Source organism: Macrobrachium nipponense, chromosome 42 (genome assembly GCF_015104395.2).
Source record: "Macrobrachium nipponense isolate FS-2020 chromosome 42, ASM1510439v2, whole genome shotgun sequence".
NCBI lineage: Eukaryota > Metazoa > Arthropoda > Malacostraca > Decapoda > Palaemonidae > Macrobrachium > Macrobrachium nipponense.
Window position 1 is genome coordinate 33769691 of NC_061103.1, and position 15985 is coordinate 33785675.

General features: G+C 42.6%; 3 protein-coding genes across 4 annotated transcripts in view; 1 reads left to right on the forward strand and 2 right to left on the reverse strand.

Annotated features, from left to right (window-relative positions):
- The window catches only part of LOC135213069 (zinc finger protein 721-like), a 62866-nt gene extending 57406 nt beyond the window's left edge, over nucleotides 1-5460 (reverse strand). Inside the window, exon 1 of the mRNA XM_064246919.1 lies at nucleotides 5312-5460. The gene's annotated coding sequence lies outside the window, so the exon portion shown is untranslated. The remainder of the gene's footprint in view (nucleotides 1-5311) is intronic.
- A 2343-nt stretch (nucleotides 5461-7803) lies between these two features.
- Nucleotides 7804-14393, reverse strand: LOC135213071 (trypsin-like). Its single transcript, XM_064246920.1, has 13 exons — nucleotides 14295-14393; nucleotides 13738-13772; nucleotides 13338-13432; nucleotides 12364-12488; nucleotides 11963-12066; nucleotides 11322-11443; nucleotides 11100-11132; nucleotides 10688-10856; nucleotides 10246-10339; nucleotides 9536-9716; nucleotides 9091-9230; nucleotides 8698-8827; nucleotides 7804-8395 (listed from the first exon to the last, which is right to left on the reverse strand). Exons 1-13 carry the CDS (start codon nucleotides 14334-14336, stop codon nucleotides 8304-8306), a joined length of 1362 nt encoding a protein of 453 aa, XP_064102990.1. The 5' UTR covers nucleotides 14337-14393; the 3' UTR covers nucleotides 7804-8303.
- The window catches only part of LOC135213072 (trypsin-like), a 36406-nt gene continuing 31162 nt past the window's right edge, over nucleotides 10742-15985 (forward strand). The window contains exon 1 of one of the 2 annotated variants that reach the window (XM_064246922.1): nucleotides 10742-10858. The gene's annotated coding sequence lies outside the window, so the exon portion shown is untranslated. The remainder of the gene's footprint in view (nucleotides 10859-15985) is intronic. The other variant, XM_064246924.1, reaches the window with a different exon arrangement.

The following is a 15985-nucleotide window of genomic DNA, read 5'->3' on the forward strand; positions in this document are numbered from 1 at the left end:
ACCACTGAGTGTCCCATCAAGCGGTCCTGAAAACTATTGGAGAGCGAGGAACGCTGCCTTGAGTTCCAGGACATTGATGTGAAGTCAGCAACTCCTCCAGGTGTGCACCCCATCCCTTCGTTTGATGCGTCTGAGAACAGCAGCATCTCCGGGGGGGAAGGGGGAGGGGGAGTGCGGATCCTTCAAATCCACTGAAAGCATGAAATCGTTCTCCCTGATAGAGTCCAGCATGGAACGTGCCGTCTCCATCTTGAACCGAGTCTGGCGAACAAATCGGTTCAAAGGAGACTTCTCCACCAGGAAAAGGCGACTGTAGAAGCCCGGTGATTGATCCGTGACGATCTCCACAGCTTGTTTGTCCGGCATGGTCTTGATTTCCTGTCTTAGAGCTACGTCCTTTGATGATCCCGGGACGTATGTCTGTAGATGGACCAGGTTGGAGGTGAGGGGTGGTCGAGAGTCGAAGGGTAGTAGATATCCCTCCCGAAGGACGTCTACAATCCAGTTCTCGGCACCGTAGCGCTGCCATGTTGCCCAATGGCTCGCCAGGCACCCCCCACTTCCGGCAGCAGGTGAGGGGGAACGCCGTCCCTAGCGTTTCCCACCTTTCTTCGACTTCTTCCCTGGCCCCCCTCGTGAGAAGGAGGACTGGGAGGAGGGCTGATGACATCCTCCTCTTGCAGAAGTAGAAGCTAGAGTCTTTCCTCGGGGCTTCGACGGGGCAACTGTCTTAGCAGCCGAGGAAGCGCTAGCCAAACTCTTAGGCTTGGCCGCAGTTCGAGGCTGCCCAGAAGCCTTCGAGACTGCTTGGTCACTGTCATCAGTGCGCCGCCTTTCCACTGCAGCATCCACCATCTCTCCTGGGAAGAGAGAGGAGGAACTCAGTACCGGTCCGTTCCTTAGTCCAAGTGCCGCCTCACGCCCAGCCGCCCTGGATACTCGGGTAAGGACTGCGTCCCTACGACGAAGTACCAGGTTGGCCAATAGGTTTGCCGTCTGATGGGTGAGGAAGGAGATGGCCCTCCCCCCAGACTGACAAAGTCTCCTGAAAGCCACATCATTCTCAAGAGGAGTATCCCCCGAGTTTGCTGCGACCTTAGACACTGAGGGACCACAGGTCTAACCAGGAGACGGCCTGGAAAGCCGCCATAGCGGTGGATTCCAGGCCCAGTGCCTCTTGCTGCGAGAACAAGAGGTTCTCCGACAGGAGCTGCTGCAGAGACACACCCGGAGTTAGCCAGGCTAACTCTGGGTTTACCTTTTTGGGCGGCATTGGATCCTTAGATGGCACATAAAAACACCGCTGTCACAGTAGAAGAGGTGGATGTAGCTTGTTTGACCTGCCAGACTTCTTGTTCGGAGACGAGAGACTTGACCTGGTCCAAAACAGAGTCTGCAAGCTCTGATCGCAGCAAACCCACTGTCGGTCTGGGTTCCTTTTTAGGACCCCAGAACGACTCGAGCCGGGGCGTGGGCTCGAATGGTGGGAGCGGCGATCCTTCCCCGAGATCGTTGTGCTGACGAATCAGCGCAATAACCTCGGCAAAGTTCCTCTGGATCTCCGGAGTGACGGCATCTTGTGGAGTTGGACCGTCAAGTCCCTCGAACAAGAGCGACTCCCGAGACCCTCCCCCTTCAGGAGGGGGAACGGTGACAGACCCCTCTCGGTCTCCTCCTGTCACTTGGCCGTAGGACCTGGTCGATCCTAAGACCGTGCCTGGTACGTACGGCGTCGTGACGGGATCGTGCAGGGCGCGCCCCTCACGATCACTCATCGGTGCCTCGCCCTTCCCGGTGTAACCCGAGGAAGTTGAAGGTACGGAAGAGGAAGACCTGACGCTCACCGGCACAACCGGTGTGCTTGGAGGGCTGCAGGTGATCACCAACCCGCAGTGGGGATCGAGCTGCAAGCCTGGTCGCGCTGCTCCCCTGGGGAGAGTGGCTGGACCGAGAACAGCGGCCCTGATCTCATGCGTCAGAGGAACTGCTGCTGGTCCCCCTACCCATCCGGTCCCTGTGGGAGCGGCGGTCAGGAGACCTGCAGAGACCACTGTCGCGGTGAGACCGATGCGTGTCCTCATGGTGCGTCGAACCACTGGCGCCAGCGAAGGGGGGACCTCTTCCCAGCCGTCACGTCAACCCGGGTGACCGGCTGGTCGCTACGAGAGCGGCCGCTGGCCTGGCGAGAATCACCTGAGCGACTCTCGCCAGCCTTCCGCTCCGTGCCGTGATCCTGGCGCCGAGCGAACTCTGGCGTCTGGTTCCTGGCTGCACGGCTACCCATGGGTGACCGTATACTCGGTACCTCTCGCGAACGAGAGGCCGAGACGGAACCTGGTTTAGCGGCAGAACCTCTAGCACCAGGCGAGGAAGTACCGGTGTTAGCCGGTACCCCTCTGGTCCCCGTCTTCTTCCTTGCGGAAAGAGAGACGGGCCCTACTCCCGAAGGAGCAGGAGGACCAGCGGAAGGACCCCCGTGGGACGAGCCCTGAGAAGTTCCCGAAGGAGCCTTCTTAGGAGGGGTGGAGGCAGCCTTCTTCCTCCATGGCTAGGTAGCCTTGGAAGTCGAAGGGGAAGAGGCAGCTGCAGACGATGAAGACGACGACGACACCTTCCTCCTCTTCCTCTTCTTCTTCATCAGCTTCCTCAGGACAGACGTGAGATCAGCCATCCAGGATGGAGCCGGGGCTGCTGTTGCCGAAGCAACAGGGCCCGGCTGCACCTGGCCGGACAGACCAACGTCTGGGGCAGCAACACCGTGGACTGGGATGACATTGGCAGGTGCGGGAACAGCAGGAACAGCCAGCACAGCATCAACGGCAGGTACGGCAGGTAGCACAGGTAGGCCAGGAGACGGGGCCGCAGCCAGCGACATCCTGGGTACTGGCGGGAAGTCCAGGGGCGAGCTCTTAGGGCAGCGGAAGTCTGGGGGAGGCAGCACGACAAACGCGGGCGGCGGCGGCAAGCCCCTCCTCGGTACGGCAGCAATCAGCCCCTGCATGAAGGGTGTAGGAGTCACTGACATCACGTGGGGGGTATATACTAGGTGAGGAGGGGCGGCGTACCCTGGAGTAGAGATAGTGGTGGTGGTTGTGGTCACCACTCCATGGGTGACCATCCCAGACCCCGCCAAATGATGGAGAAGCCCCTGGATACTTGGCACGCCCTGCAGTCCCAATGACGCCCACACCTGTTCAAGGTCATTCCCCACAGCAGAAGCACCTGCGGAAGCAAGAGTCGGGTACACAGTAAGGGTTCCCCCTCGCACGGTGGGGGACGCGCCCCACCCCGAATACAACTGTATGTTGGGGTACCAAGCGCCCTCCTCTACGCTCGACGGATCAGGCGAAGAGAAGGACCTCGATACCCCCTCGAAGGGGAAGATGCCATACGTGGGAGCTGAGCAGGGGGCAAGAAGGAAGACGAAGTATCGGTTACCAAAGGAGTCGCGGGAGAGCTTTCCGACGACTCCTTGGCAGGCCTTCGCTTCTTCCAGCCCTCGTACAACCCCAACTGCACCTCCGACCAATCACAACAAATATCACAAGGCTCAGCCTGAGAGCATTCCCGCCCTCGGCACCGAGCGCAAAGGACATGAGGATATATTTCGGGAAAGGACCTGAATTTTCCACACTTGTGGCCTCCCACCCCTGGGCACAGTCGCCGGTTGATGGGGGGGTGCAGAGATTGATCCAATCCTTGATCCATAATGCAATCACAAATAAATGAAAAATGAAAAGTAGTACTTACAGTTTCACTTTCATACACAAACAAACCAGTAGTAGAGAAAATCACAAAAATCCAATAAAGCATACGACGATGAAGCGGGCAGAGAGCGATGCCGAGCACGTCTTCACACCACAAGGGCGAAAGCAAAAGTGGTTCTTCACCTCCCAGCCGCGCGGTGCGCACACTGTCAGACAAGCAGTTAACTACCGAACTCCCTTGTTCGAAGCTTACGACCGTCCAGCTGCCGCTAGTTACCTTCCTATTGTAAAAGGACCTCAGGTTTGTATATCGTACCGGAACAAGTGCACGTACTTAATAGTATTCTTTCACACACAAACAAACCAAGTTGAGAAAACAACACAAAGCATATGACGAAGAAGCAGGCAGAGAGCGATGAAGAACACATCCATCCACCAACGCGGCCGAAAGCAAAGTGGTTCTTCACCTCCCAGTTGCGCGGCGCGCGCACTGTTGGATAAGCAGTTAACTACCGAACTCCCTTTTCGAAGCTTACGACCGTTCCAGCTGCCGCTAGTTACCTTCCTACTGTAAAGGACCAATGGTTTGTATTCGTATCGGAACAAATGTAAAATATTGATGTTTTACTATTTATTTAAATAATTATCTAGTGCACGCTTCGTCGTCGTCTTCTACCAAAACAGTAGTAGTTTCCTTAAAAATGTCGGGGCCAGGGACTGTTTCCGATTGTTGTGATGAAAGTGCCCCAGCGTCTATGGGAACAAGTGGTGTGCAGATTTATCACAGGAAATGGGAAGTTTATTGACACAAGCGACTCTGCAAACATCGAGATGGTGTCCATCTTCTAAGTTATTTAATCATAAGTAAAAATTTCGAAAGGTTTTGGTAAAGTTTGCACTGCGTTGGCCACCCTTTTCATTACCCTCTGTTTAAAGCTCTAAATTTGGCCTTAATTTCTAACTTTGGAGAAAATACTTACTTCGAAAGGAGAGTAGAGGTCTTTAGCTGCGTCTCTCACCAACAACTACCGACTGATGACCATCTCTGGTGTCAGGACGTGTTAGGCTATAGCCTAAGTACTTTTTCGGAGGGTGTCCACCCGTGACCGTCGGAGTGTTGGGCCAGTCCATGCGGTTGTTTACCCTACGCTAACATTGTTCAAATGAGTGCTAGGAAAGATGGTGGATTGTCTGTGGTTTGAACGGCCAGCCACGCAATTGCCGCCATATTGGATTTAAAAACTGCATTAAAAACATAATTTACGAAGAGCTCACATGCTTATTTTAGGTAGTTCGTATGGGGCTTTCATAGCTAGTGCCTACCTAGGTACTAAGGTAGGTGGCCTATAGGCTAGGCTATATCAAATAATGTTGACGAAACTTCGATCTTTTGAATGGTATGCTTAAAGTTGTAATTGTATTCTTGTTTCACCAATTAAATAGCTATCGAGTGAATAAGGACTGACCAACGTGATGATGATGGATTGTCTGCGGTTGTTTATCATAAATATCGAGTGAATAAGGTCGAGTCACACGATGACGATGGATCGACTGCGGTCGTTTACCCTATGACCTTAATTTCTAACTTTGGAGAAAATATTTACTTCTTACGTAGAGTAGAGGTCTCGAGCTCCTTCTCTCACCACCAACAACTCGTGACTGATGACCATCTCCGGTGTCAGGACGTGTTAAAGTACTTTTTCGGAGGGTGGCTTCAAACACGGTGGAAAGTGGCTCAGCTAGTCCAGTTGGCTGTTTCCCCTATTTTCTAAATAAATACAAATATGGTTTTAAAAAAATACCTTTGTCAAAGTACACTGGTCAGGTAAAATAAGTTAAATTTACTTGCAACAACGTTAAACCAAGTGCAGTACCTAGTTAGGTAGGTACTACGGCCGAATGTTTACCTAGAGCCGTATCTAACCAACCTTTCAATTACTTCTGTAACACGGATTCAAACCGAAACACTCATCAGTGGTCTGCAACAATCTGGGAGTCTTGAATATCTATCGAAGTTATAATTATCCATTTCATTTCCCCACAAACAGCTATTTACACGTAAACTCCTGCGGTTACTGTTTACATGGGCGAAGTCACCGAAGTGATCAACAAATCGCAGCGAACTATTTGCCGTCACTTCTCACGTATCCAGTCTGCTGCAGATTCTTGTGACAGATATTATAATTATATACTATACTATATAAATAACCAAATTCTAGTTTCACTTAATCAGTAGTCTACCACTTAATAGTTCACTGTCCTATTCTGCACTTTTTGCTTGTTGAAAATTGGACTCCCTGTATCACTGTACGCTGGTGTTATTCAATTTATAGATTTCATTGGCTACGACTGAATGCAATAACAAAATCAGTTGATATTAAACGCAGTGTTTTACGATAACAAAATCAAGCATCATCAGTGGGGGCGTCGTGTTTAAATTTTATTGGAAATAGACGAGTACTGCCTTCATTTTTATGTGTGAGGCTCGCGGGATGTATATATCAAGTAAAATAAAAATATATATAAAAAATTGGATAGTCGTTACATGTTGAGGGATTATGCATGCATTGCAGGCCCCGCACCACGATGCTTCCAAAGCGTTCGCAAGACCTCAGTGATCAAATTAACAGTTTATTCATGTATCATACTGCAAATTCCACATTCACTGTTTGATTCTTTATATCATAGCATCGATTAAAAAGCTTTTAAGTTTCTTTTTGAAAGACTTCAAGTCCTCAATCTGCCTCAGCTCAAGAAGAAGCTTCTTGTATACAAGCTTTACGTATTCAAAGGCTCTGGAGCCACAGACAGAGGGAAAACGCGGCTCCACCAACTATCGATTTATTGGTCCCTCAAACGACGAGTAGAGCCGGTCTTGACAGCTTGATGGGATAACTTTAATATTATTCTGGCCTTCACCGGGAGCCAGAGCAAATCAATTAAGAGAGAAAAATATTAGCAAATATGTCTGAACACAAGCGGGATAAGTCTTTTGATAATAATAAAATTTCAATAATAGCCTGCAAATAAACTTTAGGTTTATAACAATTAGGTTTTATTTATTTATTTATTTATTGAGATCTATGTGCAGAAACAATCTGAATGGTTAGGAAGGCTTTCTGCGATGATTTTATGAGTGAAGCCTAGTATATAAAATTGGAAAGCTTACAACAAGGACAACACACAAAATGCCGAATGGGTGTTGGCTACAGTTGATGAGATCTGGCATTTACACTGCAAGAATAGGAGGCCTTTTGGTGTCCAAAGACTATTTCGCCAAAAAGCAGGTCTTTCCAGTGGAAGTTTTCCTTCTCGGACAATAGACAAAAAGTACTGTCAAAGTTCTTCGCCTGCTGAGGCGCGCAATAAGAAGAAAACTGCTACAATTGCGGACGATGGTACTATATAGTAGATTCACATCAACCGTGCATCTGATGTCTAAGCCAGCCCCTTACGACGCTCCTGATTGGCTGCTGATAAGCCAATCACAGGCTGGAAACTCTCAGTCTCTCGAGAGTTTACATTGGTATGTATGTTTCATCTCTACCGAGGGATTATTTTGAAAGATGTACGTATCCCTCAGGAGAGGTGGAGCATACATCCTGCCTATGTGAACTCTCTAGAGAGACAGTTTCCAGTCCTGTAGTTGGCTTATCAACAGCCAATCGGGAGCGTCGTAAGGGACTGGCCTAGACATCAGATGCACGGTTGATGTGAATCAAGTACAGCAATTTCATTATAACAATGCGCCTGGCTGTTGCCTAGCTGTCTAGCACCTTTTTTTTTTTTTTTTTTTTTTTTTTTTTTTTTTTTTGCACTTAGGTTTGTCTCTATCAGCCCATTCTGCATCTCAGAGGTGAAATAACCTTTAAAAGGACGAATTAATGCTTAACTTAGAGGACTCTGCAGAGAGTTCAGAAAAGAGGTCCAAGTGGAAATATTTTGAAAAGGACAAGGTGATGTACTTTGCTTTTGATCAAATGGCCACGTTCATTCTGGTCCTATTCCATAAATATTGTTCCATGCACTTATTATGTAACGATTAATGTTGTTAATAAGACAAACTTTATGCAACCTTTTTTAATACAATCTCTTATGTTACACACACACACACACACACAATAAATAATATGACCATAACTTCCAGCAAAGGCAAATGACAGCTCACACGTCAAAACATAGTAAAAAGGAAATTTTTCAGTATCAAGTAGAGAACTATGTATACAGTGCTTGAAGCGCGGTTGCGATCCGAAAACCTTTGTAGGTATTCATGGAAGGCTCAAGAAGAATTTTGTTAAATACAGTGATAATACCATAAATAATCTACTCTCTCCAGTGCTAGTAAAGTATAAGCAAAACAAAAAGGAATATAGCTTTCTTCAAAATTTAGAACCAATGCTTATCTATTCTCCCAAATGCACAAGCTTCGTACATGCGTCTAAAACGAGGGCTTAAGGATCTTCACTTCCGCCAGCATAATATGATTGGAACAAGAACTTATCTCATAACAGTCTAGTTGGATAATTAAATATGTAAAAATTCGTCAACATCTAGTTATGTAGAGTTTGCAGAGTAAAGCAGATGTTAAGCAACGAATTAATGCTGGACGAGGCTGTCATTACTTGACTGATTAGGCGAAGGACAAATTGTAGAATCGGCTGTATTCTCTTCTATCCAGTCGAGGTAGTCTGAAATAAATTAATCTCTTCAGTGTCTGTAGGCAATTTAACAATGAACAGCAGCAATTATTATCTGAGATATTACTAAAATGTTGGAATAATGTTGTTTCTTCACATAGTACTACAAAATGAAAATCAAAATGTTACTTCTTCACTTACTACATAATGAAAATGGAAATATTAATGCTTCTCAAACTTCAGCATGAAAATAATAACTTTACTTCCTCACATACTACGGAATGAAAATAATATATGTGGATCCTTAAGTTACGTAAAATTCAAACGGTCTAAGAAATAAAACCATCACATACTGTTCACCCGTGCAAAAACGGCTGGCTGCCCAGGGAGGCCACATATGGTGCCCCAAGAAACAATACCAATTTGTACCATGTATGGCGTGTCACTTCCACCATCTGTGACTAAAGGTCCACCAGAGTCACCCTGTAATATAGGAGTAAACTTTCAGTTACGTTATTTATTTTATATTTATGTACGTTTGAGAATCTCTAAGCATATTTGCTCTTCACACGTGATGCGAGCAATAATTCTACTGCTTTTCTCCAGTTTCTTCTGAAGATTGTACACTATTTTCGGATCATTCCAACCCAAGCAATAAATTTTGTATACTAAGTTTTGAACTAATTATTATTATTATTATTCTTATCATCATTAGAGACCAATGTTCTTGTAAACTACAGGCCTACCTGGCAAGGGCTCTTCAAACCGAAAAGGTGCCCAGCGCAAATCATGTTGTCGGTGACGAGTCCGAAGTAAAGCATATTACAAATGACGTTAGACATCGTTGACATTGTCACTTCACGAAGCTCCGAAGGTTGGATACCACCTGAAATATATTTTATCTTTAGGTCTTGATTGTGAGTGGGATAGAATAAAGCCCGTGTGTGCGTGTGTGTTTTATGCGACTTGATAATTCACACAAAAACAGCACGAGACAAATCCTTGATGAAGAGTACAATTAGCTTTTGCTGCATAAATAAAGGCCTCACTGTAGCAACGTTTCTCGTTACAAACAAGACAATTAGTTTATTCATGTGACAAGAAGACTGTGTTATATCTCAGACTGTACAACAAGTTATTTTAATTCATGAATGCACACAACACAGTCGCTTAGAATCCAAGTGAACTGACCGAAAGACAGTCTTCCCCAACCAGTTCCCGTCGCCTTGACATTCTCGTAGAGGTTGTCGGGCGGAGGGAGGCAGATCGGCGCTATTTTGTTATCTGCGGGAAACTCTATGGGTGACGATAGCTTGAGTAAAGCTACGTCGTTGTCGACAGTTGTAGGTTCGTAGTCTGGACGCACGATGATCTGAGGGAGTGGAAAACGTTTATCGGTTGTCCCACAGAGAGAGAGAGAGAGAGAGAGAGAGAGAGAGAGAGAGAGAGAGAGAGAGAGAGAGAGAGAGAGAGATAGGATGGATGTTGTTGAAAGTAGTCGAGGAGAGAGAATAATTGTGATGATATTGTGTTAATGGTAGAATCAGGAAGGAAGCGAGTGCAATTAGCACGTTTGTGGATCAGGTGAAACGTAATTTGGCAATGATTATGATTAATATTTAATACGTACTAACAATTCACCGAGTTTCATTTGTAGATGATGTTTATGCTTATACTCATCACTATAAGGCATTAAACGTTACTCCAGCGTAGACACTGCATGACCCTTGCTCACTTAGTTGACCTTTGGCCTTTTTCAATTTCCCAGCAATTTTCATATAGGGTTTTAGGTGAAAAAAAAAAAATCACATTTTACAGCAAGTAATGGGCCGCCGCATGGGAAAATATAATTGTACCAACTGAACAGCAAGCAAATGGGCAAACAAGCAAGATGATTTTACCTCATCCACCATTAAGCTTTTCGTGTAGGGAGTTTCAGAGTTCTTTTTCCAGTCGTGCTCTCCGATTGTGACACGCACATTCACTGGAGTTCCTCTACAAAGAAAAACAACTTTAATTATAGACACTTGCAGCCATGAACTGGGCACAGTTCCTGCGTTGAAGCTGTTCATTGTGCTTATAACATTTATGATTAATTAACTTTGCTGGAGTGCATGAAAGAGTTCATTTGGTCAGAACAAGGAAATCTATAGAGATAAGCCTACACGTCTAGAGATGCTAAAAGTAGGTCTAATGAAATCCTACAATCAGTGAGGCTCAGAACTTATACTCTGTGCTTACACGTAAAATAAATTAGTTTCATATAATCTGCTCTCAGTTAACTATAAATTTGGTTGAAAAATGTCAATTTGCTAAAGGAGATCATAGAATAAAGATGCTCACCCAGCGACACAGTGAGCTGCAGTGAGAACGTAGCGATCAGAGATGATAGATCCACCGCAGAATGGGCGGCTTAGACCAACAGGGGTTATTGCAACTTGCCAAGGGTACTCGTGCATTTCCGTAGGTACACCTCCCACAATTCTTGCGACTCTGTTGACTTGGCCACATCCTGTAAGTAAACAGTTACTGCTCCAATAAGTCCGTTTTTTTTTCTTTCTTTCTTTTTTAATATGTGAAGCATACTACCCTAGTGGCTTTGCGTAAGATTATTGACACTTTTCTTGTATTTATTTTACATAAATGGGTTATGATAAAGAGACTTAGACACGCATTGATACACAGATCCAGCTCAGCCACCAATGCAAGTATGCTATGTTGATGGACTCCCCAAGTAAAAATTCGAAATACTTACTACAGTTTGATTTCGTGGCGACTGTAACCACATCTGAAATACATAAAGCACACGTTGATACATATCCGAATGTAATGCGGTATATATGGTTTTCAGCAGTTTCAATCCATCCACATTTCATTTAAACTTTGACTTCAAATTCCTCCATTCTAAAATAATCAACACACGTTTTGCGTTCCAATGATATTACAGGTAATTTTGCACTCAATAATTTTTTCTTACTAGTGGCAGAAACTGTACAATTGAAGCCTCTTCTTGCTGCGCTGGATTCACTCGTTTTGAATACTACTTTCATGAAGCCGTTAGCGCTCATCAGTGTTACGTTGTCTTGAACGTTGCAGTACCTTTTGCAGAAGGAAGAAGAAAATATTGACAATAAAGGGTAGTATTGATTAATGCTGGAAATTATGAATTAAAGGCTGGGAACATAAATATTTAGATGCATTATTTCTTCTGGGGATGGATACTTCTATAACGCAGTCAAGAACAGTGAAAGTCCGATAAGCCTACTAACAACGCATATAATTGTTAGTCTATATCTTACCACGACATATAACCCCCATTACCCCTTGATCTAATTAATCATGGAAATAAAAGATTGTTTAAAATGCAACATATAAATATGACATTTTATTCTTCAGTCTTGATTATAGTAAACACCACCTGATCCTTTTCGTAAAATCTTTCTAATGTCCTCAGTCTATTCTCGTCCGTCAGTAGATTTCGGTTCTCTATTAACTCATTATGTTTGTGAATTTCATCAGTTGTATGTTGTTCCCAAGATTAGCCGTATAGATTTCTAAATATATCATACCTTAAGCTTTTCTAAAAGGGCTGATTACTGAAAAAAAATAAAGCCTTACCTTTCACTTAGGCCTAGGCCTCTGATTCGTAATGAAGAGAGTGTGCAGTTTTCCATGTCAAAGTCACCGCATGAAATGGTTATCCTAGACTCAGGAGATGATGCCTGTGAAGAAAGATGTTTTCATTTATATTACACGACGGCTCAATGCATATTTATATTAAATGAATTGAGCAAAAATACGTAGATAATCAAGTATAAAAAATGTGCCTAGACTTAGAAGGCAATGGAAAGTTATTAAGAGTAATCATGTCAATAATAATGGTACTAAGCAACGATATTATTCCTCAATAGTGTAATTAAACGTTTTTATATATACATTTCGTTCATATATAAGAACTGTCTTTGTGTATGTATTGAAATCTGAAGTGTTAACTGAACTCATAGTACTATCTTACGAACCTGGAAATGCCATTTGCAATAGTAGTTTGTAGGGTACTTTTCAGGATAGTTTTCCGAAAGTATTGTCACGTCTTGTCCTGGTACTAGGGTATGGTTCCCACAATCCAGCTGTCCCTGACTCCCTTCTGAATAAGATAAGAAGGAAATAATTTTTTCACCTGTGTTTTGATGATGAAGAAAGAGTATCCATAAATGAGAAATGATCTGGTGTGATTTTGCATGGGAGTACATTGGCTCTAGTAAAAGAAGCCAGATCTACTAATATAAGGAAGAAGAAGAAGATTATCCATAAATGGGAAATGATCGGAAATGATTTTACATGGGAGTACATTGGCTCCAGTAAAAGAAGCCAGATCTCCTACTAAAATAAAGAAAACGAAGAAAATTATCCATAAATGAGAAATGATCTGATATGATTTTACAGGGGAGTACATAGGCTCCAGTAAAAGAAGCCAGATCTCCTACTAAAATAAAGAAGAAGAAAAGAAATATTTCTGAATTATGTAGACTTACGTCTTGGCGAAACTTCTTTGTCTGTACAGCGTTCAATTCAAATTTGAAATCTCAGACAGTCCTTGTGTGATGCTTATAAGCAGAGGTCTACTTTCATTAGAATACAAATAGCGAATAAAGTATATTAGCTAATCAGAAGTCAGAATGAAATACAGATACAGTTAGATACTTTCCTCATGCTGATGCAAAAACACATACAGTGATTTTGTTTTCTTATAAAAATATATGTATAATTATTTGAGATGGCGTGATCTTAATGACAAGTAGACTCAACTAAAGTACAAAGACTAATCTATTATTTGCTAAGAACTAGAATTATATATATATAAAAAAAGGCCTACTGTGTTAACAAGTCAATCGTTTGTTGATTTGCAATAAATTCTCACATGATTACTGCTTGTCTAGGAAAGATCCAAAATATCTTCAAAAAAACAAAAAAAGATATGCCTAATTTTTGTTACCAAAAGGAGCTGCTCTATCTTGTACATCGAGCGTGAATGATGTTGATGAAGTTTCACTGGGAACATCAGCCTCTCCTGGTGTTCCTGCAGACGGTCTGTGGAGAGGAAAGGTTAATGATGTGCTCTAGATTCACTGTATCATTTAATCTAATAAAGGATTCTTATTCATTAAAATCCTGAAATAAAGTCCCAAGAGATTTTCTGCATTAGACCTATATTGATAGCTAGACCTATATTGCTAGGCTGTCTCAGCTGATTTGGCCGACCAGCTATTGCAGCCGTATAATCCTTTCTAGTTGTCCATTAAAAAAAATCCTAAAAATTATAATGATATCAGAGATTATAAGAATTGATTTTCTATAAACAAAACAGCATGCAAACATAGTTGAGAGATACTTACGTTACCAAGCCTACAGTTATTCTGGCACCCCAGGTCTGCAAAATTGTGAATTTCTTTTAGAAGTCTTACCACAGAAATGAAGCACGTACATTATTGCTATCATGTCATGGTAGTCAGATCACAATGACAGCTAATCTATTGCGAAAGATATTTTGTAGTCATTTCCAGCTACTCTATAGCGAAAGATATTTTGTAGTTATTTCCTGTTACAATAAGAGTATGGTCCAATGATATCAAAGTAAAGCAATATTTTCCCTTTTACAGTACGAACCTTTTCAACTATGACAGAGGATTAAATAAAGTTCAGTGATATAAAAATAAAGAATTTCGACAAGTTTGGTCTAAGAAGAAACCTGGCTTCTACATAAATTTAAGAAGCAACACTACTCTTATTCCGAGCCAGTTCAACACAGTTTACGGAAAAGAATGGTTTAAGAACTGGATGTTCTGTAGATTGGCCAAATAAAAAAAAATATATAACGGATGTTAAATTACATTTTAGGAGAATCAGTTTCAGTACTATTAAATGAATTCAATATTCCTCTTCTGATACATACCATGAAACACATCCACGATAAAACCGGTATTGGCAATTTCATCTTTTACCGGGAGTTTGTACTCTATACACAACAGAAAACGAGATTTCCTTAATTCGGATGTCACCAAGTAAGGGAGGCTCTGGGTGGTTAGATGAACGTCGCCCTGTTCTGAAAAGGCCTCTGTCTTTATATGCTTTTATATACATCCGAAATTCGCTCAGTAGCCAGTGACCCTTATTCATGAAAAGAGGTCACAGACTCACAGTTATACTTAACACTTGTAATTACGAGTGATATCGCTAAAATCATTTGTCGAACTGATATCACTGGAAAATTGAACATATGGGATACGTACGTTCTATTTTCGCGGGATTTGTAACTATTTTCAGATTGAGTATACCGGTATATATATATATATATATATTATATATATATTTTTATATATATAGATATATATATATATATAATCTATATATATATTATATATATATATATATATAATATGTTAGTTTGTGTGTGTGTGCTAGTTACACCGGTTGCCTGTATTACCGCTACTATTTAGATAGTCATCACCGTCATAATAGTACCACGTTTTCTTTTTCTTCTCAGCCTAATCCCTAATTTCTTGCCACAGTGTTACTACCACTAATAATAATGTCTGTTGTTCCTACTGCTATAGATAGTAATAAAATCCGCTTTACTTTGATGACACATTATAAAATATGGAAATAAGTCAAAGAATCGGCAAAGATTAAAAGCAACAACTCGTGTCCTCCCTAAACCAATTTTTAACTCTCTCCGAGACCCGCTGTTATTCATTGTCAATCCCGGCAACAAATTGATGATGCTAAAAATAATGACTTTGAATTATTATATTTCCCGATAAACTTCTCGTGATATTACACGGACAATGTGATAAGGAAATCTATTGAGGTCACATCCGGTTCAAACGAAAGGTTAGACATGATAGCGTACCGTTGATAATTTAGGAGTTACCTATGGTAGTTCCGGGTGAAATAATTTTTTAAGCCGAGTATTTATCGCAACCAGATAAGAAATATGAGTTGTAAGATATAAACCACTGACAATATAAGTCTTCTGATGGTAACATTGTTAATGACAGTTTGGAAATGAATGCGATTTGAGAAAGTAACATTAGAATGTTCGTTTTTAGTTGTCTGAAAAGTAAACTATTGTGTCGGCTTTGTCTGTTCGTCCGCACTTTTTTCTGTCCGCCCTCAAATCTAAAAAACTACTGAGGCTAGAGGGCTGCAAATTGGTATGTCGATCATCCACCCTCCAATCTTCAAGCATACCAAATTGCAGCTATCTACCCTCAGTATTTTTAATTTTATTCAAATTTAAATTTAGCCACAATCGTGCATCTGGTAACGATACAGGCCAGGCCACCACCGGCCCGTGGTTCAAGTTTCATGGGACGCAATTTCATAGTTCACACAGCATTATGCCGAGACCAGATAAAGATAGATCAATTTTCGATAGCCGAAGAAAGTTGGGCCCATTTTTTACTTTTTATTTTTGTCTATTTTATTATAACTGGAAAACGCATCCAAAATTATAATTGGAACGAGAGCAAATATTTGGAAGTGAAATTCTGGTAGACAGTCCCGTAGAGTTTTTCAGATAATGGACTGACATCGAGCAACATTTGGCTTAAATCCGTTACGGGTTGCCCTAGGAGCAAAGGC